The sequence below is a fragment of the Corvus hawaiiensis genome, chromosome 14, assembly GCF_020740725.1.
Source record: "Corvus hawaiiensis isolate bCorHaw1 chromosome 14, bCorHaw1.pri.cur, whole genome shotgun sequence".
Classification (NCBI taxonomy): Eukaryota; Metazoa; Chordata; class Aves; order Passeriformes; family Corvidae; genus Corvus; species Corvus hawaiiensis.
The window spans coordinates 2,896,588-2,919,838 of NC_063226.1; the positions used below are offsets into that span (position 1 = coordinate 2,896,588).

General features: G+C 38.7%; 1 protein-coding gene across 5 annotated transcripts in view; it reads right to left on the reverse strand.

The window, feature by feature from the left end:
* The window catches only part of PCDH11X (protocadherin 11 X-linked), a 439,566-nt gene that overhangs the window by 368,038 nt on the left and 48,277 nt on the right, over positions 1-23,251 (reverse strand). For 4 of the 5 annotated variants that reach the window (XM_048318511.1, XM_048318512.1, XM_048318514.1 and 1 more), the window contains 2 exons: positions 6,894-6,941; positions 1,330-3,816 (listed from right to left, as the gene is read on the reverse strand). In XM_048318511.1, the coding sequence (XP_048174468.1) occupies positions 1,330-3,816; positions 6,894-6,941 (2,535 nt within the window). The remainder of the gene's footprint in view (positions 1-1,329; positions 3,817-6,893; positions 6,942-23,251) is intronic. The other variant, XM_048318513.1, reaches the window with a different exon arrangement.

Below are 23,251 nucleotides of genomic sequence, written 5' to 3' on the forward strand. Positions count from 1 at the left end.
CGGTGACGGGAGTTCAAACAGATGAACAAACTGGCAAGAGGCTTTTCTAATATGTAATGTAACTTAACGCATTGAAATATATTGAATAAAAAATGCTGTACATAGTGATATAGATTACCATACAAATTTGTGTTGGTAAAGGGAACAAAATATAATAAAATAAACAACAGAGCCTGAAATTTTCAAAGATATGATGACTGCATTTAATGCAAAGCTTTTTTTATGCATGTTGTTATCATTACAGCTGTAGTAAAACAAACCTCCCAGAAAAAAATTCAGCTGGAGGAAGAACGTTAACAACTTAGTCATGCTGAGGATTTGTTCCCAATGAATATATTAAGTTAAATGTATGATCAAGCCAAAATGTATTATCAATAATAAAATAAGCACTCTTGAAGTACATGTTACTTTGATTAATTCCTTGACCAACTAAAGTTTAACTAGAAAACTATCCCCACTGAAAACCTTGTGATACTTATGAAGAAAGAGAAGTAAACAGAAAAACAGAAAAGTTTTATTAAACTGTTCAGAATATGGATAAACACTAGATTCTACCTCCAGTGACTTAAAGCTCTTCTGTGGAGTCTTGAAGAATAAGGGGTACTTTAGTTCTCAATTTATTTTTAATATTAAGCTGAGGATTCTTTAGGCATTTCCTTTGTTGTACTGCATTTCTATGAAGCTAATACCTAGTTTATCAGGCAGAGCAGCAAATAAGTGAGATCAATTATGCTGATGCTTCTAATTTTTCCCTAACTTTGCCTGTCAGCTGTGTCATTCCACCAGATTTAATGTTCCTTCCAGTCTGAAAATGGCACTGAAACTCTCGGAGGAAAATCCTCGCCCGCTTCTGTGAGACCTTGAAGCAAAGCTACGCCCAAATGAAGGCTGCAATTCCAGACTCCATTAATATTAAGAACCACTTATGAGCTCCTGTAAAGCTTTATTGCTTTCCACCTGGCCTGGATCGCTTCGATCCTCGAGCACACCAGACTGGAGAGGACAGTCCCACCGCCCCCCGCGCCTCCCGAGCTGCTCGAGGTCCCGCGGCGAGGCGGGAAGTGCCATGCTGCCATCTGCAGTCGGGATACCACCAGAGGGATCTCTGCCTGCTCAGTCTCCTCACAGACAACACTCTTTTCCTTTCTCATTTTCTCCCTTACCGCTGAGGAAGCTTGAATTGTTTACTTTGCAACACCTCAATGGAATATGAACTTTCAGACTTTTACTCCTTGCAGGAGAATTTATCTTGCAGCACTTCAAACTAGAGTTATAGGATTGGCAAAGTAAGGAGGGAAGAAGGAAGAAAGCACCTTAAAATTCCATTACCTGTCTGGTGTGTATGGGGCCTGGGGTCTTGAAGCCTCCTTGACAGCTGCATTCAGAAACACTGTAAGGGTCCGAGCTGCTGGATGAACACTTGGAAAGTGAGTCACAGCCCACCACAAAGGTGTTATCTAGAGGCAATTCCTGAATGACATGGTGCTTCTTGGGGGGTACAGGAGTCTCGGGTTTAATTTGAAAGGTAGGCTGCGGAGAAGCAGACTTGTAGTGCTTTGCTAAGTCTGGGCTATCAGGTTTAAATGTGGTTGGTGTGGTGGCCCAGTTATACTTTCCCATAGTCTGTTCTTCTAGCTCTACGGGAATGTCTAAAGTGCCATTTATGTGCTCGTGGCCAGGGTCATCAGGCTTAGATTCTTCAATAGTCACAAAGTTGAGGAGGAGACTTTTTGGAGAGCGCTTCTTCTTCTTCTTCTTTTTCTTGATCTGCCTATTCTCTTGGTTGGGGGAAACCCATTCACCACTCTGCTTATTTTTTTGGACAACCTTGTGCCTGGGCGTCTGGCGGCACCGGACTAAAGCGGTAACAAAAATTACCAGAATAACTGTCATGGTGCCTGCAATAATGGCAATGATGATCTTGACATAATCATTGGTCTGTGGGGTTATCTCACCATCCCCAATGTTCTGGCCAACTGGAGTTTCCATATTCCTACGCACCAACTCTTGCACATAGGAGCTGTTGGTGACCGTCTCGTTCACAAACAAGTGCACAAGAGCTATCGTGTAAAGAGACTCCGGCTGTCCCAGGTCATTCACTTTGATCACCAGTCTGTGCAAGCCATGATCTGATGTAATCACCTTCTCTTTCAAAGTAATATTGCCTGTTAATTGGTCAATGGTAAACAAGCCCCTGGAGTTCCCACCTATGATGCTATAGCGGAGCTCTGCGTTCATTCCCGTGTCATTATCAACTGCAAAGACTTTAGTAACTACAGAACCTGGGCTGGCTGACGTTGGGACCAACTCATAGGAATAATTAGATGAGGGAATAACAAAAACAGGCCTGTTATCATTTACATCAACAACATTGATGGTCACTTTGGCAGTTGAGGAACGCTGCAGTCTTCCTCCATCCACTGCTTTCACCTGGAAAGTGTATGACCCCTGCTGCTCCCTATCAAAGGTTATATTAGGTCTTATTACACCAGTAAGTGGATCTATAATGAAATTATCTCTACCATTTAAGATAGAGAGAGTGACCGCAGCGTTGTCTCCCGCATCAGCATCCGTAACTGTGATAAGCCCCACTGTGCCATACATGGGCAGGTTTTCTGGCACATAGAAATTATATTCATTATGTGTGAAAGCAGGGCTGTTATCATTCTGGTCCAGCACCGACACCGTCACGGTAGCATTGGTCTGCAAAGGTGGCATCCCATTATCCTTAGCCAGCACAGTGAAAGAGTACCTGTCTTGCTTTTCTCTGTCCAGCTTTCTCACTGCTGTCAGGATGCCTGTACGGCGGTCCAGGTTGAATATTGGGGGCGCATCGGAACCCAGGATGTAGCTGATCTCAGCATTCCGCCCGCTGTCGGCATCCGTAGCACTGATCTTGGTTAGCTGAGTACCAGGAGCGTTGTTTTCAGGGATGGAAAGACCTATGATAGGCTGTGTGAAAACTGGGGCATTGTCATTTTCATCTTTAATTTTGATCAGGAGCATTGCAGACTGGTTTAAGGGAGGCTTCCCCGAATCCGAAGCCACAATTTTGATGGCATATTCCCGTGTCGCTTCATAGTCTAGAAACGTGGCTGTCTCCAGGAGAAACTGATTATCAAACACTGGTTTTAGCCTGAAAGGGACATCGTGGTCTGTAAAACAGGTAACTTTCCCATTCTGATCAGCGTCCTTGTCCATCACTGTTATCAACGCAATTTTTGTATTAAGGGGAGCCTTCTCAGACAAAAGCACCGTCCCATTCACCGGATTGATGATGTACCTCGTGTCTATAGATGGGACATTGTCATTAATATCTGTGACATTAACAGTCACTGTTGCTCTTGATGGCGTTGAGCTGCCATCGCTTGCCAAAACAGTTAATTTGTGCACAGGAGATTCCTCCCTGTCCAGTGGTTCCCTGATGGTGATGAGGCCAGTGGTGTTATCGATGGCAAAGAGCCTTTTGGCCAGGCTGGAGATCTGATTGCTGAAATAGAAGTGGATCTGTGCATTTGAGCCCAGGTCTGCGTCGGTGGCATGGAGCTGGGAGACAGAGGTGCCCACTGGGGCATTTTCTGGCACGCTGACCTCGATGTCGTTCTCTTTGAACACCGGGCGGTTGTCGTTGACATCGGTCACTGTGACCTGCAGGATGGCAGTGCTGGACCTCGGGGGGCTCCCACCATCCTCAACTTTGATTTTCATCACATAGGTGTCCTTCTGCTCCCTATCCAGGATCTGCTGGACAATCAGTTGAGGCCACTTATCTCCCTCAGGTGTCTCAGTTATGTCAAGACCAAATACATTTTGACCCTACAAGACACGGAAAGAACACACTTTAGCTTGACAGTGTATTTAAACAGAAAAGAACCACATTATTTTTCTGAAACTGTCATGGAATATATATTTATACATATACTCTATACAGGAATATACATTTTTATATTTATCTTTATTTTTCAACATCTGATTTTGCTTTAAGCTCCAGAAACTTAAGAAAGCTCCAGAGCAAACACAGCAATAAACAGATACTCTAGAAACTAAAGAGGAAATGTGGGAGTGATAGTGATTTTTTTCATCCAGATTCTCTATTTCTAAAGAAAAGCTATTAAATTCCTGGACAGATGTGATTCAGATTTTGTATTGTATGAGTGAGTGTGGAAATGAGGAATGAAGCCAAAGTTCAGTCACTGGAGGACCTATACCAATATTCAATTTCAAGGAAACCATCAAAGACAAAGGGATTATTTCTGTTTGTGGAGCAACTTTGGACATGATCTGAAACCATCAGCATAAAAAAACCCCCCAACACCATCAGTGAAAAAGTGCTTATTACATAATTCAGGTGTCTGATGATACAGACAAAACTAAATCGTAAGAGTTCATGAGAAATATATTTAAAAACTCATTAAAAATATTCCTGCATTCATCACTGTATGTTTTATATTTGTAGTGAAAGTACAATCCCAGTGAAAAAAGATCTATTTTCATTCCAAAAAAAATCACAGAACTGCGAGATCAATTTGAAAATGATCAATATTTTTCATGGGATTTGTTGAACATCTCTGGAACGGTACCAAAATGCTCCATATATTGCACAAACACAGCTTTTTAAAAAACACTAGTGCTGACAAATCTGCTAAAATAAATATTGGAATCTAGAACTACATTCCCTCTCTCTTCTGCTGTCTCTTCAGACAAACAGGAATTAAGAATATTGTAATTACCCTCTTTTCTCTTATCTCACCACTTAGAGGAATGATGTAAAGGCAATTTTCCAGCCACATCTTCCATAAGGGCAGGGCTAGAAGGCAGATGGCTGATGCTGAATGCATGGGATGACCAGAAAAGAGAAGGCAAAAATAAAACTGTGGACTAATTAGGACTTTCTTTTTATGTGTCATATTTGTAATAATGAACAACTGTTCCTTCTCTGCTTACTCTGCTCATCTTTCACCCTCACTCAGGTAACTGCCACGGAATCACAGAATGGTTTGGGCTGGAGAGGACCTTAAAGATCCTCTCATTCCAAGCCCTTGCCAGAGGCAGGGACACCTTCCACCGGACCGAGTTCAGTTGTGTTCTAAACTGGTTTGAGACACTCCAGAAGAAAGCAAAAGAAAATGTTCCCAGTGTTCAAGGTTCCTCATTTCTCATTAGTTGCAAAAGATTTGTACTCCCTGTATCTTGCTACCCATCATTAACTGACTGCATTTATAGCTTCTATACACTCCTGGGTGAGGCTGGACTCTTTCATTGATTTGTTTCCTCAAAGCCAGATTTTGACCTTACATAAGCAATCTTTTATTTCATGAGACAGAACTATTCATCCACATATCCAAAATTACTGTGCCACTTGCACAGCATTTGTGACAACATTAAGTTGCAACTGGGGACAGTACAAAGTAAACTGGAACACATTTTGAAGTAATAGAACAAATACAGATTTGGCTTCTTTAGCAGAAGGCATGAAAATGTAAGACCTGCAAATTGTTTCTAAATCAAGATATATATTTTGAACCAATTAGGGTAAATTTTAGACTGGTAATTCTATGTTGATAGGAAGCAGAGCAAGAGTTTCCTCTTCGTATTCAATCTGGCTAGCAGTTATTTGCAATAAATTTCATAATTACTAGGAAATTATAAATTATATATTCTATGCTTTAACATAGATTCCAGAGGAAAGTAAGTAACAGAAGCCAGAGTAAAAGCAACCTGTTAGCTCTCTTTACTTCTCTATTTGCACACAAGTTGACAGATGGGCACTGATTATTCTGTCATTAGATCCCACAACTACAACAAGAACTTCACACAGACTTTGAATTCACGTGGCTGTACATGCGTGTGCCCATCTCTGCTTTTCTTATCAAGTATGGGAGAGGGGTTTTTCATCACAGCATATGAGTTTGATATAAAATATGGTGCTTTAGCTCCCCGTCACCAGCAGTGAGTGACTAGAGAACAGCAAAGAATGCAAAGATCACTTCCAAGTTCATTATTAATGCTTGAATAATGTTCTGTGGAAAGAAATATTATCCATGTCTATTTCTTCTTATTCTTTACAGGTTTAGACATCTTTTTAAACCACAGAAAAACCATTACAGAGAAGTAGAAGTCTCTTAGTTCTAGCAACACTATTTCACGTTATTTAAGAGATAAGGTTAGGTGTGACATGCTGCAAATTAACAAACACATTTTCTAAGAACAGACAGTTCTCGCATTCTAAACACTCAAAAAAAAAAAAAAGATGAAACATGCAAGAAATATATTTTTAAGATTATAAATATCTAATTCTCTCCATTATGAGCAAAGACATTGAGAGCTAAAATGAGAAATATGACGAAAAACCTTCAGGATTAATTTATTGATGTTGAAGTAAATGGCTTTACCATCATTAGGACTGTGAAGATAAAAATTCCATTAGGGTCAGATTTCAATTTGGACTGAACTGTGCCTCAGTCACCACATTATCCCAGTGTCCTGAAGGATTTGTGCACACTGGGGAGGGCACGAATCCATTGGAAAAGCATAACACAGATAATTAACAGTTCCAGAGTACCTTTGGCCATTAAAATGGCTGGTATAAATAATTTGCTGCATCAATATCTCTACCCCAGAAGAATGGGGGTGAGAAATAAGAGCGATTGACTTTTTAAACTTAAAAATACTGTTTAAACACTAACTATAGGAGGCAAACCAAGGTTATGCCTATCTCAGAGCCTGGATTAGCTTTGAAGATGTTCTGACCCTGCTAACCAGATCCTTTATCAGGGCAGTAAGAAGCTCTGTTACCTTATTCAATTTTCATAACATCCTTTTCCATGGATTTATGCACACAGTCTCTCAAATAATGCAACTTTCATGTTGAACACTCCCTACTGTATATTTACCTGGTCATTTGTAATGGGTCCAAATGTCCTTTTCGGAGCTGTTTTGGGCTGTCATGTGAATAAAAAATTAGAGAGTATTTTAAAAATTGCAGCATTTAGGTGGTTTCATAAATACATCATCAATGACACACAGACACGTAGTGTGATATGCTAGAGCAGCTTCTAAGTGTTACAGACAGGGCTGGATGTGACAAAGTGCACCAAAAGTCTACACACAGATATGGCAGTATCACAGCATTTCATCCCAGGATCCTGTTAAATCTGTGGGGTACTGACTGCCTGGACATTGTTGGGAAGAATGGGAAAACAGACCAGCTTCTGGTTAATGCTGGTAACAGACGCTCCAATGTGTTCAAAACGTCCTATGGACTTACACTTGCAGACCAGTACGTTGGCAGAAGGCAGGAATTTCTCAAAGAAGTGGGGAAGGGAAAGAATATTGTGCTAAATAATGATACAAACCCAACTGCTTGTGATACAAAGTACTCACATTAAGAGAGGCTACCAGTGATCATTCCTTAAAACATAAAAATTATGTAATTGTGCCTAACAAGGATCCATTGTTAGCTGACAAAGGGGAGATCAACACTGTCCTCAATCTTCATTCAAAATAGGATTCTGAACCTCCAGAGAAAGCCACAGCAGCAAAGACAGCTCATTGTTTTGTGTCTACAGCTTCACCCTACACTTATTATCCATACTCCATGCACTGTAAATGACAAACACATCAAGTGATGTCTTTGGCTCAACTGAATTCTAAACAGAAGTCAAGGGCCAGACTACATGCACAGCTCAAACTTTTACTAATATTCTACACTAACTCAGTTCAATGGCTATTGCAACACACTAGAAGTACACATTTATCACATGTTAACAATCCTATTAAAAAAAAAAAAAGGAAGAAAAATAAAAAGATTAAAAGATTGGCTTCTCATCAGTAAATCAGTAATTCATTAAAGTAACCACTTAATTAAAAACCTTTGGTTGGAAAGTAGTTTTGAGTCCAGAGGACCTTAAAATCTTTTCAGAAAGTCCAGAAAATAATGCAGGTTTGCTAACTGCTGGTTATTTCACACGGAATAACACAGTCTTTGCAGGTCTTCTGCAGAACTACAAGATGGGTCCCAGACCCTTTTTCCTTGCCTGTTTTTGTCAAGACATACAGAACTGCTCTGTAACTGTGCTATCAGCAAAGGAGAGAGTACAGCAGCACAACTTCAGTTCTTAGTGCAGAAAAACAGACCACAGTTACACAGAGGACAACTTTTTCTATAAAAGCTGAAAACTAAACTTGCATTTTTCTTTCAAAGGTGCTACTTTGGTTGTGAAATTGTGAATTGCCAAAGCCAAGTTAAAGCCTTAAACACAAAATATTCCACATGGTAGGCGATAATGGATCTATGTGTCTATAATGGGTGCATATGAATGCACTCAGATCCAAATTACCCTAAGTGTGCAGCTCTCATAAAGGCCCCTTGTCTGCTATTATTCACACAGTGTGCAATTTGCTGTCCATACATTCTAGAAAATTACCACTTGTTGGACAGCTGTCCTGCTTAAAGACTCCACAGTCACTCCTCTCATGACATCCCACAGCTTACAACCCAAAGTTACTGGAAATAAGTGTCATTAGTACCAGCAGTTACCTTATGAACTGAATGGGAGAACTTCAAAGGAGAAAAATGACATTACAAAGGTAAGAAGTTTTCTATAATTCAGACCTCAGCAGATGCAGAGTTGCTTACAGATTTGAAACACTCTCTTTGTCAAAGCAATGCAGCCTTTTAATTTGTAGGCCAAAATTCTTAAGACTTTTGTTCAATTTATGGTTTTCTGTCAGTGTCAGGCACTGTTCCCACTGGTTTCCTTCAAAGCAAGAAAAAAGTTTAGCTTGGAATAAACTGAACTTTCAGGTTCAGAACCACAGTAGAAACAGGACTTGGAAGCAGCCAATTATGCATAAACCTGAAGTGCATTTTCGGCATTCAGAATCCTAATTAGCTCCATTCCTACGTAAAAGTTGAGGACATCATATTATTAGCAATGTCTACACCATAACTTGCTACTTTTCCTCCTCCAATTACATAAGAGCTCCTATAAATGGAAAACGCTGCCAAAATTTCCTCTCCAGATCCACAGCCACACACAAAGCAGCTCTTGTCCCATGAAGCAGGCAGCAAGCACAACGCTGTGGATGGGATCAACAGAACACAAGGACAATAATGAACTATCTTATGCTGGAAAGGAACGTAAAAAGTACAACATGGAATCAAAATGAGGACAATCAATAGATTTAATACTGATTTTCTGAAAAAGAAAAGAAAAAATAAAATCTAGGAGGTTTACCCTAATTTACAGGAAATTACTTCGTTGGAAATATAAATTTAATGTTAAATTTAATGTTGCTACAACAACACTTAAACAGTCCTAAGAATCGCATTGCTGGAGTCTCCTTAAACTTTTTTGGAATACTTGGTCCCTTTTGTAAGGAGCCTTTTTCAATCTTGTCATGTTCTAAGCATTGTCAACTTTATTTTCTAAGATAGATAGATATGAGATAGGCATATTTTTTTCTGAGATGGAACATTTTTTCATCCTACTCAGCTCTTGGCATTCAATTGTCAGACCATGTTTATTGGATCATGTTCACCTCCATTGAGGAGAAACAATCAGAGACAGGGAAAACTATATTTTTAATTTACTTACTTTTTTTTGCTGGCCTTATTTCTTCAGTCTACACTTTAAGCAAGCCTGAAACTCCATACTTTAAAAGTGTTAATATTTTTAACTACAAGCTTTACAAGGGAGAGAACAGGAGGAGCTGGAAATTGGCAACCCACATACACTTCACATTTTCAAGACTGCACCAGATTTCATGAATAACTCTCTTTCTATAGCACATCTTTGGCCTTTGAAATGTTGTTTCAAGTTGAATTGTTTGTGGGTTCGTAATTAAATCTAATTTATCTTTTCAAACACGGATGAAAATTTAAAAAACCAAGCAAACAAAACCAAAACCTAAAGCAAAACAGAAACCTGTATATTTTCTTTTAATAGAAATTCACTTCATCCACCTCTACAAACTAGGGCGGGAGTAATGGTGAACCCAGACTGCTGCATTAACAGGACACAAAATTACCAAGAAATGGCTTTCAAGGAACTGGGCCATTACTTGAGGGGTCTTTCACAATGCACTGTAGACATACAATTACATATTTCAGAAAAATACGCAGCTGCACCACAAAACTGCAAGGAATTTATGTTCACAATACTCCTGCTACATAAATAGTTGTACACTAACTAAAGATGGGAAACTGAAGTACAGAGACACTTTTATCAATTGTCCAAAGTTTGTAGCTGGTCTGAAAAAGGCAGCCATTTCTGAGTTAACAATCATGTTTAAAATTAAACTTTAGAACTTTGAACTTTAAAAACCAAGCATTATAACGTAACTTTGGGAGCTAGACTTTAGAGTTTTAAACTTCAAGCAAAGTTCTTTCATTTAGAGACACTTTTACCAAAACAAGGGAGGTCAACAGCTGCAGGTAACAACCAGGGAGGCAACCTCCCCTCTTAATCTCCTCCATTATAGTTGTTCAGAAATATTCACAGACATCCTACTGAACAAAAAGCTACATTTTCAACACCCTGAGGATATTCAGATTAAGGTATTAAACATGTTTGAGCTTTGCTCTGAATTCCCATGATAAAGCTCCAGATGTCTGACTTGCCTTTCAGTATGTTTCTGCCTTTGGAGTCTCACTATAGATATATAATGAAGGAAAAAAAAAAAAATTAGGATTTATATCAGGCAACAATACATCCAACAAGTGAATTTTGATATTTGCATTATACAAGGTGACAGTTACATATTTGCTCTATTTCCTAGCTGAGAACAGGCACAGAACCGAGGACCTGCGAGAAAGAGAAATAAATGAGTACAAGCCTCCAACGCAGCACTGCGCCTTTGGAGGGAAGCACTAACAATTCTGCACTGCTGCTCAGAACAGCTCCTAAATCACAACCTCATTTTGCCTCAACAGCCAAAGGCAGTGTCTCAGCTCCCAGTGGCACATTTGGAGCTTGGGGGGAGCGCTGCTGGTGTTGGCGCGGGGTGAACCCACTGTGCCCTCCTGCTCACGACCTGCTCTGTGAGCACATCAGCACTGCCAGGCAGAGGGGATTCAAACTGACAGCCACTTGTACACCAGAAAACACAAACAGCCCAGACAGTTCTGAAAATTCCTTTGCTCCAAAGCAGGGGCTGTGCAGCATCCCCAGCTTGCAGCGATTTTAGTGGAAACTGGCGGTCATGGGTACATGAGGATTTGGTTTGTGGCAAATGGGATAACAAAATATAAAACAGACTGAAATCCTCGTGCTTTGTTGAAAAGGAGCCCAAATATTTGCAGATCAACATTAATTAAATTAAAAATTCATTTCATTAAATTAATCTCATTCCCTCTTACACATACATGCACACAAATTCAAAGTCTATGATATCTTTAAACACACGGCACCTTCATTAAGACAAACCCATATTCTAACCTCTGATGTTGTTGCTTTTCCAACAAGTTGTTTAGCAAGATTGTGTTCTTTGACCTAAGACCCTTCCAAAACTAAAGTTCAGCTGGAAGCAAAATCACAGTATCTTCCCTTTATGCTTACATTTCTAGGAAAAATTGCTGACAAAACTTTCATCTGAATAGCAGGAGCATCTCTCACATACATGGAACCCCCCGCACTTCCAGAAAACACAAGGACATTGCTTCATGTGCAGGCATGGCACTTTAATGTCCATGTGTCACTGCTCTATGAATGTTGATTAAAAAATCCAGTCTTAATGGAGAAAATTCACAACCCATGTGGGCAAAAATATAACAGGATGAGAAGAAAAACACTCTAGCAGAAAAGAGTTTACATCCTCCACTTGGAACAGATTTCCTCCAGCTTCCACAAGCAGGCTTTTGGAATTCTAGACCTGTCACAAATACTGCAGAAATGACCTGATCATAAGCCTCTCTCAAGGCCTCCACTCTGCAGGGTTTTGTAAAAATCAAAATAAGAAGGAGTATGTGTGTGTGACATTTAAATGCCACAGGATCAGTTTTGCTTTTGAAAGAAATAAAGCTATACTTTTTCGAGGAATGAAAACTTATCCTTTTTTTATTACTCTCAGAGAATAACAGTGAGATTCCCACATTAAACTGTAAAAGTAGGTGACGTATGCAAGTGCAAGATGCCACTTCAGTGCACATGGGAAGACAATAAATAATACTGCAATTTCAGAGTAATAAATGGGAGACAGCAGCTGAGAAGACATACAGAGTGACACTACTAAAAATATTCCAGAGACACCGAATTCTGAAACTCAGTGAATAAAACTCTTTTCACCATACTGATCAAGAAGAGTAGGGGATAAACCAAAAATGTATTTTCTGGTGCTAGGTTTCTCAGGAAGAGAAATTCTTCCTCCTCCAGTTGACTCCTATTTATCTGACTCACTAGAACAAGTGCAAGATAAAAAAGAAGAAACATTTCCTTACTGTAAGGCAGCAACTCGAGTCTGAAAGTCAATTTCGAAAAGAAATCTCTTGCTACCTGTGTGTATTGAAAGTTCTAGCAAATAAATTGTTCTGAGCTTCCAGTTAATGAGTTATATTCCGAGAAAATGCTTCCCTGTGAGTTTGGGATCAAAAATCTTAAAAGTGTATTTGATTTATACTTCAATATATAGTTTTACTCAAGAATATATTCCCTTCTAAAAACAAAAATAAAATTCCAATTTCACTCTAATTGAACACACTTGAACTACTTCTCGGTCTTAAAATCAGAGATGGAATTGATAGAACTGATTTGCAAGCAAGAAAATAAATTTAAAATATTGGAATGGCATGTTTACAAGGGAAACACCAAACACCCATCATTCCCCTCCAGCTTTTCTGCTCAATTTTTGTTCACTGTTTATATTCCCTAATAGCAGTTCAGTCATGAATATACACTAAAAATTATGGCTAATGGGCAGGGATTTTTCCTCCAAAAGGAAAAAAAAATAATCAAAGAAAAACGTAAGACCATAGAACACATAAGCCAATATTTAAGCATGAAGAACACCAGCTTGAAAAGGTAAATATAATACCCATCTCCTGTTGCAAAGATCTAGCTTAGTCTCACCAGGTAGCGTGAATCCTCCAATAAATTGTGAACTGAGACAAACCCTCCCACAGCTCATGGGGAAGAACACGGAGCGGTTAACGCTAGGAGTGAACTGAGTGATGGGTGTACGTCCACAGCAAGGTTAATGCCAGAGTAAGTAAAAGCTCAGGAGTTATTTAGCAACGTGACTGCCCTCTCACAAACTCTGCTATTCCAGAAAAAGCAAATTAAACAAAGTTAGGCGAAGCCATCTCTGCCCAGTAACTCATACAACCCAAGTCATAGGGAAAAACCAAGCTTTCCCAGGTCTGGGTCCACGTGAAGTACTTTCCTGAGGTGAATTCAATCACTGTCCTAAAACAGATGTTCCCAAACAACAGCTCACATATTGTTTGTGGTACAATAAAACTCCGTAATAGGCACACACAAAAATTGGACCTGAGGCCTCTTCCTCCGTGAAAAATGTGAACAGCTTTGGGGTTTCAGCCAGGAAGGCGTCAGGGTGGCAAACAAGAAGTGAAAACTTCCCCCGGACTCCTCCCAACTGCTCCACTCTGATCATAACCCCCGGTTAAACACCCAGCACAGTGCCCAGAGCCTTCATCCAGCTTTGAGACACTTGCTAGCAAAGACAGCATCTCTCAGCCACACGCAGGTTGGAACCAGGAAAAGGCCTGGGAGAAAGCAACCTCTGGGGATGGTAACATGCTCTGAATAATTCAATGTGAAGTTTAGCCTTCATATTCTAAAAACATGATGTAAACAACCAAATCTACCAAACCAAAGCCATTAAAATATTTCATCCTGAAATCCAGCAAAATATATTAACTTATGTCCATCATCTGGGAAAATGACCATTAGCATGGAAAATAAAGCACAGCTCAAACAATTTATCTTAAACAGTCTTTAAACAATTTTCAACTTATACACAAAGCCTTCATCTATACCTTGATTTGTCCACTTAATTACTTTCTATTTCTTTATCTTAAGGGGTTTAGCATATTGTTAGGATTCTTGCATATTAAGGTATTAAGCTATGAACAAAAATTCAGTTTATTATGTTTACAAAGCAGTGAGCTAAACACAGAGTTGATTCTGAAGTCAAAAATTTAGTTGGGCATGTTACTATTTTTAAAACATGCCTAGGATGTTCTACCAAATACTACATCTGTCATTAGACATCAGGTTCACAGACACTGGAAAAACACAAAACAAGTACTCTCCAAGACAGGATTGAGTCAACTTGCTCACAGAAATCTGCTCACTACAATAAAATAGGTTTCTGTTGTTACGTGGATTCACAATATAGAGCACTATCTTCAAATCCTCAGGTGACACCATCAAACTATATTTTTTATGCACTCTACCTACAGAGTCAAAGCTCTGCTTCCACACTCAATTAACTTTACTGGTAACACAAGAAGAGGCCTACTGTGGTTATATGTGGAAGCACCTATGGTGAAATGTAAAATTAAGTGAAATCTGTTTTGAAATCCAGCGTTATGGCTTTTAACAAAACAGCAAACCTAAATTACTGAAAGTGAGTGTGACAGCTGAAGCCACTGAGCTTCCAAGAGGGCTAAGCATTATTAAAGTTTTTCCTTATTATGCTCTTAGGCACAATCTGATTAGTTCCAACAGCTGCCCAGCAGGAAAAGCCAACCCATCATTCCACAGTAATACTGAGAGTAAAGCATCTCTTTAGCTTTCACTGATGCCAGATCCAGGTGCACACAGCACTGCAGCAGGAACTTCTGTCTCCTGATTTACAGTGATGCTCAATATTTCAAATGCAAATCATGGCAGAAGCTCCTGATCAACATAATACAAGCTACTAAAACCTTTCCTGATGGATAAACTTATTCTACTCACAAGTATACAAAGAAAAAAAAAATAAAAAGGGAAAAAAAATCCACTGTGGACAACTGTTAGTCAGGTCTTTGTTAGAGGCAATGAGTAACAAAAAAGGAATTTTCTTTGCTACCTTGCTTGTGAAATTCAGTAGCCTGAAGCATATGCTGTGCTGTGACAAATATGCAGTTAAACCTTAAAACAATATTCAAAATAGATTCTGAAAGACTTCACTCCTGTTTGCAGGAACTATTTCAGTATTATCTGAATATTACAAGAGTGATGAGGAGACTGATGGTTTTACCATTTCTTCCAGCCCTCTGGATGTTAAGATAGGATTTCAACAGCCACAGACACACCATTGACTGAAAGGTTTCAAGCCTGGGACAGAGATTTTCAGCCAGCTGGAGCCCTGAATCATACACTCCATCATCAAATAATTTTGAAGTTGCCATTAAAGTTAACAAATAATGTGGAAGGATAAAACCACTCAGGTTTTAATTCCACAAAGGCAAATTCACTTCTGAAAAAGGCTTGACTGTTCCTCCAATTCCTTAACACAGGAAAACTTAGGAGAAAACCATATTCCTTCGTAGTGCAAAGTTTTCTGCCACTGCATAGCAGAACAAGTTTTGTATGTCCGACCTTTACTCCCCGTTTAGCTCAAGCATATAGACATTTTAAATATAAACCAAATTAATTTTATTTCTACTTAATGTAATGCAATGGGCATGCATATTTGTGGAGAATGTCTTTGCCCAGTTTCTGATCTCCCCCATGAGCCTGTAAAACTGTATACATTTTTAAGTTAAGTAACAAAGTTGAATTCTTTTATCCCTGCATCCAAAACACATTTCACAGACAGGGCTGTTTTCATAGTATAAGAATTGCCACCAGTGGACTGATGTAAGCAGAAATTAAAACAAGTGATCATCACACATCGTAGTATCTAAAGCTTTGCCAATATTCTGAACAATTAAATTTTAAAATTTAGAATTTTTACAAATAGGTTCAAAAGACCTCTGGAAAAACTGCACATATTAAAAAAAAAATAAAAACCAACAAAAACCCAGACAGACAAGACTATCGGAATCACCACTGCTGGGCAAGAAATCTGTGAGCCTCAAACTGGCAGTGATGCATCAGCAGAAGCTCGGGAACAGCTTGGGAAAATATGCTGGTGCTGTTCTTACAATCTCTCCCAAGCATCTGATTTCAAATGTTGGAGACCGATACAAGATCAGAGGAAACTCATTCTCATCCTGCAAGGCCATCCTTAGGTCAGGCCCAGAGATCTGTGCCTGCCCCTCCTCTTCCCCTTGTGAGGAAGCCACAGACTTTGAAAACAGCAACAAGCAAAGACTGAAAAGACCAAAGTCCTGCTCAGATGATAAATGAAGGTGTCCAGAAAGGTCATAACATTTTAACATAATGCACTTCAAAACATGAATAATAAAACTATCAGAAGGAGATATTAAAACAGATATTAAAACACACACTAACAGGTTTTTCTCTTCAGCCTTGCCAAAGGTCCACTTAGACACGGAGCTGCTGGAGCTCTGGAGGACGCTGGCAGTTGAAGGTTTGAATTATTCAAATGGCAGGTTTTTATGAGGGAGGGATGACTACTGAAATACCTCAGAGTCTAAAAATAAGCATTAATGTAGAATCTTACAGGGAAGCAGGTAATCTGGAAACTTCAAGGGACTCATTCAAGTTGTGATACTGTACAAGCATAGTAAGTATCTTGGATATTCACCATGGACGAATACTTCATTTATGTGAGACAATAAAAAGTGGGCAACACTGGAAAGCAGGAAAGTTCTATCAGTGTTCTAGGGTCTGTTTTTAAGACTGACTTTCAAATTATGGTATTCACAATATTTCTTGGCTTTCCCAACGAAGTCCAATTCACAAAAACATATATATAAGTGCCAGAGTACTATTTTTGATACTAGATGGGAAACAGGATGAGGAACAATATAGAAGTTACTCATTTGTTTATACCTTTACGTCTGCTGCAACAAATTATCTTGAAAAATCCCTAATGGAAATGAGGATAAAAATTATATGGCTGGGGTTAAAATGAAGAGGAAAATGTATTCTCACAGTGAAAAATCCACATAATATCCCAGTCTGAAAAGCACAGAGGAATATCCTGACTCAAAAGAAAAGAAAAAAACCCAGAAAACGTCAATTTGCTTGAAAAAGCAGAGAAAAAAAACTACAATTATTCAACTTTGGAACATCAGCAATAACTGAAGCAAGAATACATCACATTAATAGAGCCAGCAATTACAGCACAATGAGAGAAAAATGTATTTCAATACTGACAGCTGATGACTCAGAATTCATTCCTTTTAGCAATGTTTCTTTTTGTTTCTTCAGAATTGTCTGAAATAGTCTTTGCTACATGTCCCAGCTTCAAAAGCTCTATGGGACTGAAGTGTTCAGGCCAATTATGTTTCTGGGTTAGAGAATATAAATTATTTTGCAATACACCTTTATTTCAGGAATAAAAATAACTGTACTAATGCAGTCAAGTGCCATGAACCATAGCTGACACTTGATTTAAATATATTCTTTGATAGCTCTTTCCCCCTGAAAGGAAAGAAAGTATTATATACAGTGTATTTGGGGGAGAACTAGCTAGGATTATTTAAATCTTTATTACTAAAATCCAATATTAGAAAGCTAAAAGTAAAATGAAAATCAAGAACACATTATTACCATAAAAGCTACTTTAATATTTTAATTGTGTATTTTATGACAACTTAAACCAGGAAAAACTGAAACAACTTCTCCTATTTTCAAAATATATCCTAAAAATTGGAAATCTTCAAATCTTCACCCCTCCCAAAAGAAGAGGTCTTAGAAAAGTGAGCTGGACAAAAGAAAAATCTTTTGCAATTAAAATTCACCTTTTCTTTTTCTTTTCTTCACTCAGCACTTTGAAAATAGTAGAATTTTTTGATAACCTCATAAGTACATGTGAAAAAAGACAGCTATTCCTTAATTAGTTGGAATTTTTAATTATCAGAATAATACTAGGATCTGCTGGAAACCTAATTTGCGGTTTCTCATGACAGACATTCAAAATACAAGTAAGCCATGCATTGATGAATCCATTACCATAAGTAAAGGAAGCAGAAACAAATAAACCTTGCAAAATTATTCTGAAACAAGAATTACAATGGATTTTTTTACAATTTTACAGTACATGCAGTTAACAATTAGTTGATATTCTCATAGAATTTGTGATAATTGTTTTTAATTTGGTTGAAAAAATAATGGTCTTCAAATGTAATATATTTCATGCTTGGATGGTGACAGCTATTGCTGACTTTAGTAATAAGGTTCTTATTAAATAAAAGATTTGAGTTTAGTGACAAACTTTTAAACTATAAAAATTACCACAAAAGTTTAAATCCTGTTGGATACATTGGTGACGACCAGTTTATCAAGCAGATGCAATTACATAATTTATAAATAAATGGTCTGAAATTCAGACACCTGTGTCAGGTCATTCTTTAAAGATAAAATAAAGGCCGAAGAGAAGTATCTTTAATCACAGATAAAGACACTGAATATGTAAAAATAATGCCTCAGCACCATGGCAGTAACTTCTACAGCATTTGAAAAAGGCTCCTACCTCTTTCCTTTGTGACGTACAAAACTGTGACATCTTTAAAATATGGTAGATTTTGAGGCAGGAGAAAGATTAAGGGTGCAGCATAATCTGTCCTGAGTGCCCTTTCGTTACCTTTTGTAACTTCACGTGGCATTGCATGCTTGAAATAGCATGCATCTATGCAAACCAAAGTATAATTTCATTTAGAAGGCGTATTTTAGCCCTTTTGTTGTGGTTATCCATTGAGAGCATTATAGATCATGTAATTGGCAATTTCATACGAGTGACACAATTGTTTTCTCGATGTTTGCTGGGAAAACATCCCTTTCTCTGTGCTGCCACACACATGGAGCGTGTAAACAAACCCTGAGCCTTTTGTGCTCAGAAAGCATCCCCACATCTGTGCTAAGCAGTGAACTGATCCGTCTGGACATCAGCAAAAGAGTGCTCAGCTAAGACAGATGAAGCGGAGCTCTGCGTTTGACAGATTCGTGCCTCGCAGCTTGAGTCCATCATCCTCCCCACTCCGAAACATGCTACGTTACATATTATTGTTTCGTGACAGCTAGTGAGAAAATCAGAGCCTCCAATGCACACAGAGACACCAACTTGTCCCTCAGCCTAACTCACTGAACTCGCTGTGCCTGGAAGCAAGACTTTCTCCTCCAGTCCTCATTCAATCCCCAAAGGGACGTCAGGATAACGGAACCTGACAGTTTTACAGCAATAATGCCATAAACCACCCTAAAGGAGCCTTGTATCAACCAACAAGAGGCAATTACCTTGACTCTTGACTCACTACCACCAGTCAGAGGCAGAGTTTTATCTCCTCACAGACACTAAATCACAGCTGTAGGAATGCAAATCAGCTGTTTTTCCCTTTTAAAGCTCAGACCCAGTGACTTCTTCAAAACAATGTTCACAGATGACCACTTGTCTGTTCAGATCTCTCCAGACAAATTACTACTGAGCAATATTTTTATTCTAGCAAAAAACCTTCTCTAAAGAATCATACACTTCGATATTTTGGATAGCAAGAAAAATGGGTAAATGGGGTGGAGAATTTGGAATAAGGTGGATTTTCAACTACAGCATAAAATAATGAAAATAGACTTATTATGCACAAAATCTTCAGCTGGTAATTAACCACATCTCGGGTGGAAAAGCACCCAGGAGGAGGATCCATGTGAAAAAACTGAAGAACCAAAACACTTCTATCAGCAAATGAAAAAGGGAAAGATGTTTTGGGTCTGACCAATTCCCCCGCTGCCACTGTGGATTTGGGACAAAAGTACTCAGCATCACTGTCTGTCCTAAAAAAACCCCCTCTTTTAAAGGGCAGCCAAAAATTACCTTAGAAAGACAACATGTCCAGCTCTCCCTATTTATTAAATTAGAAGCACTAGAGAGTGACCTTAGAGCTTGACTGGAGCACAACTCCAAAGCAAAAAAACTTCCTCAATCTATTTTTGAGCTCCCTAAATCCATTAACTTCCCTTTCTATGGTGGCACACCAAATGGGTGAGAAGAAACAGTACTGACCCACAAATGTCTGCAGTGTAATCCATCTGAGACATCCCAGTGAGGGTAGAAGTCAGCCCGTCCTGAAAAGTTGTGCGGGATGAGACCACGGAGTCACAGAGTGGGTGAGGTGGGAAGGGACCTCTGGAGATCACCTGGTCCAACCCCTCTGATAAAGCAGCTGCACATGATCACATCCAGGTGAGGTTTGAATTTTTCCAGAGGATTGTGAAGTAAGAAAAACAAACCATCCCCCTCTCCAAGCAGAAACTCAAAATCTTAGTCTAAGCTACATGACAATGAGAAGGAAAAGAAACCCATAATAACTAAAAAAAAAAAAAGCCAAAAAAAACCAACCCTCAAATGCTTTCTCAACATGCATCTTATTTGCACCTTGTCTGTAAGCACCGCCACATCTAGGATCTGGTTGAACATAATTTCTCTGTTTTAGGTACCTAAGTACTATTGTTACCTGTAACATCAATATGAGTGTAATTTTATTTTTGTGGCAATTAGTCTTGACATATCACTGAACAACCAGTGTTTCCTCGATAAGAAGAGAGAAATTATAATAATCATTTATAATTTATATATAATATATAATTTATATATTATATCTATTTATATATAATTTATAATTTCTATAATAATAATTATAATAATAATAAAGTTATTATTCTGGTCTGATGAGGAAGTCAAGAAATCTCCTATCTGAATCATGTATTTTCCTGAATAAATATAAATCGGTAAAACAAATATTCTTGGAATCTTGAATAGCCATATTCCACAATTCAGCCATATTTCCCTTAAACAATTTCTAGAAAGGGTTGCTAATAAAAAAAGAAATCAGAAAGTGCAAGAATATTTCACTATAAGAGGGTTAAAATAAAGTCACAAATAATTTTTGATTTGTAGAAAAACTAGGAAAAATTAAGTTGGAATTCTGTAATTGTATTAGTGTCTAACTACAACACTCAGTAAGTCCTGACAATATTCATAAATATCTGTTTACATACAGAAAAAAATCTCTGTGTTGGCAGTTTATTCACAGAATGCAGATGTTGATAAGAAGCACCCCAGGTTTCCTGTGACCTACTGAAAGGGCCAATACACCACTTCCCTGTCCTCTCACGCTGCTGAAGCCCACACAAAGAATCATCCACGTTACTTTAATCCCCAGTAATTCCAGTGTGACAAGCTGTGGAACATGGTTTGAGAGTAAAAGGGAGGGTGGCTGCCTCAGCTCCCACCGGGAGGAATGGCAGCATAAAAAAGGACAGGAAGGAGAGGTTCAAGCAGCTCGTGTTTGGGACAGTGAAGTTGGTCTGGTGAGCAGAAAATTGAAGTCTGTGTCACTGTGCACTGTTTGCAGGGACATTAACCACTCTGTCCTCCTTTTTTCTCTATGTACTGAACCCCACGGGTGGTACTGGTGCAGCACTGAAACACAAACAGACCAGAGAAAGGTTGTTGGCCTCCTCCACTGTTGCAGCTTTTGACTTTCAGATTTGTATCACTGCTTCCAACAGGATTATCAACAAAGATGTCATTAATATGACTTTCTGATACACATTTAACTACAAATGTAGTCTCAGTCTATAATTTCAACTACCTTCCTAGATTTATTTCTTCATAAAACACATCTTCCATTCCTGATCTTGACAGTGATAGGAGTTACTTGATCCAACACTGCTGTGAGGCTCAGAAATACCCAGTTGCAAATATGAAATATGATGCTTGAAGCATGATGAAGAACTGTGATTTCCATCTTCCATGGGTCATGGAATTGACAAACTGTATCAGCAAGAAAGGGATATCTTCTATTGAAAGGCATCACAAAGATGATCTAGAGCAGCAAGATGAAACTCTCCTCATCAGAGGCAAGACTGACATGTTGTGAGACTGAGCAGGAATCTATTTTGTCAGATTACAGAGGTATGAACTGACAGCTACAAAGAGATTATTGTATTATTCTAGAAGGAATGCATCAGCTGCTTCTGATAGGTAAATACAGCAAAATTACCGTAATAGGTAAGAGGAATGGAACTGTAACAGTAACACCGGCCTAATTTCCCCAAAACTGTACCAGATTCAAGGAACAAACCATTAGCACACAGCATGAGCTCACAGAAGAAAATGCTCTGTTCCTGTTGCACCTCTACAACTTCAGTGTACATGGTATACCTAGCTGACAAGAAACGCTAAGCAATCAATTAAAAAATATTATTTAAAACATGTGCTTGTATGAATCCTTTTGGAAGCACTCTGAGCTGGAATTCTATTCAAAACCTGTTCTGAACCAGCTCACCTTTTTAACATTTAAGAGAGCAAAGAAATGCTTCACACTAAAATCTTTGCAGTCAAAGCAGAGGCCTGTGACACCTATAAATATTAAGTGTATTAATCAGGTTATACTAAATATCAGCTTGCCTTGAGCTCAAATGTAAGGGTACTGGAACAGTGTAATCAACAGCAGCATGTAGGTATTTGTACCACCATGGTGGCACTGCCTGACACAATGTACATTTTATGTCAGTCTGTAAACAATGGGACTGCCCTGAAGAGGTGAACAAAGCCCTGGAAGCTGAGCTGCCCCAGGGTTAAACCAGAACACAGGTATTTGTAGATTTATCCCCAATCAGAAATCACTGTTTATTCAGGTTTCAATTCACAATTTGCTCTTGCATCCTACTGTTTTCACAGACTACTTCTATTTATGAGTGCCCAGCTCTTTTTCCCTATCATTTCCCATTTATACTTAAAGTAGTTATCTCAATGAGATAAAAATGGTTGGGTTTCCTTCTGGCCATTCATTTCTTGTCTTAGCTGTGCCTTCTACCAACTCCTACCATCAGTGTTATGCCACCCTCTTCCCCAATCTACCTATTTCCCACTCTAAATGAATCTTCTTCTATTGTTAAATAATATCTAAGTTCTCCCTCTTCCCCTTGTTCACAGCAAACCTTGTTTATCATGTGAAACCTTAATGTCACTCCCTCTATGGTCACCTAGGGGCATCTCAGCAGAGAAACAGTCTTTTATAATGCCTTGCACAGCAATTTTGGGGAGCAGCAAGATGCTCTGCGTGACTGTCTCCTCTTTTCTATTAACAGTAAAACTGCTGCCTTTTTATTTCAAACAGTGTAGAGACCCAGAAAGTTTTGAAGATGCAGTGCCACGAATCAGTTACATATAAAGA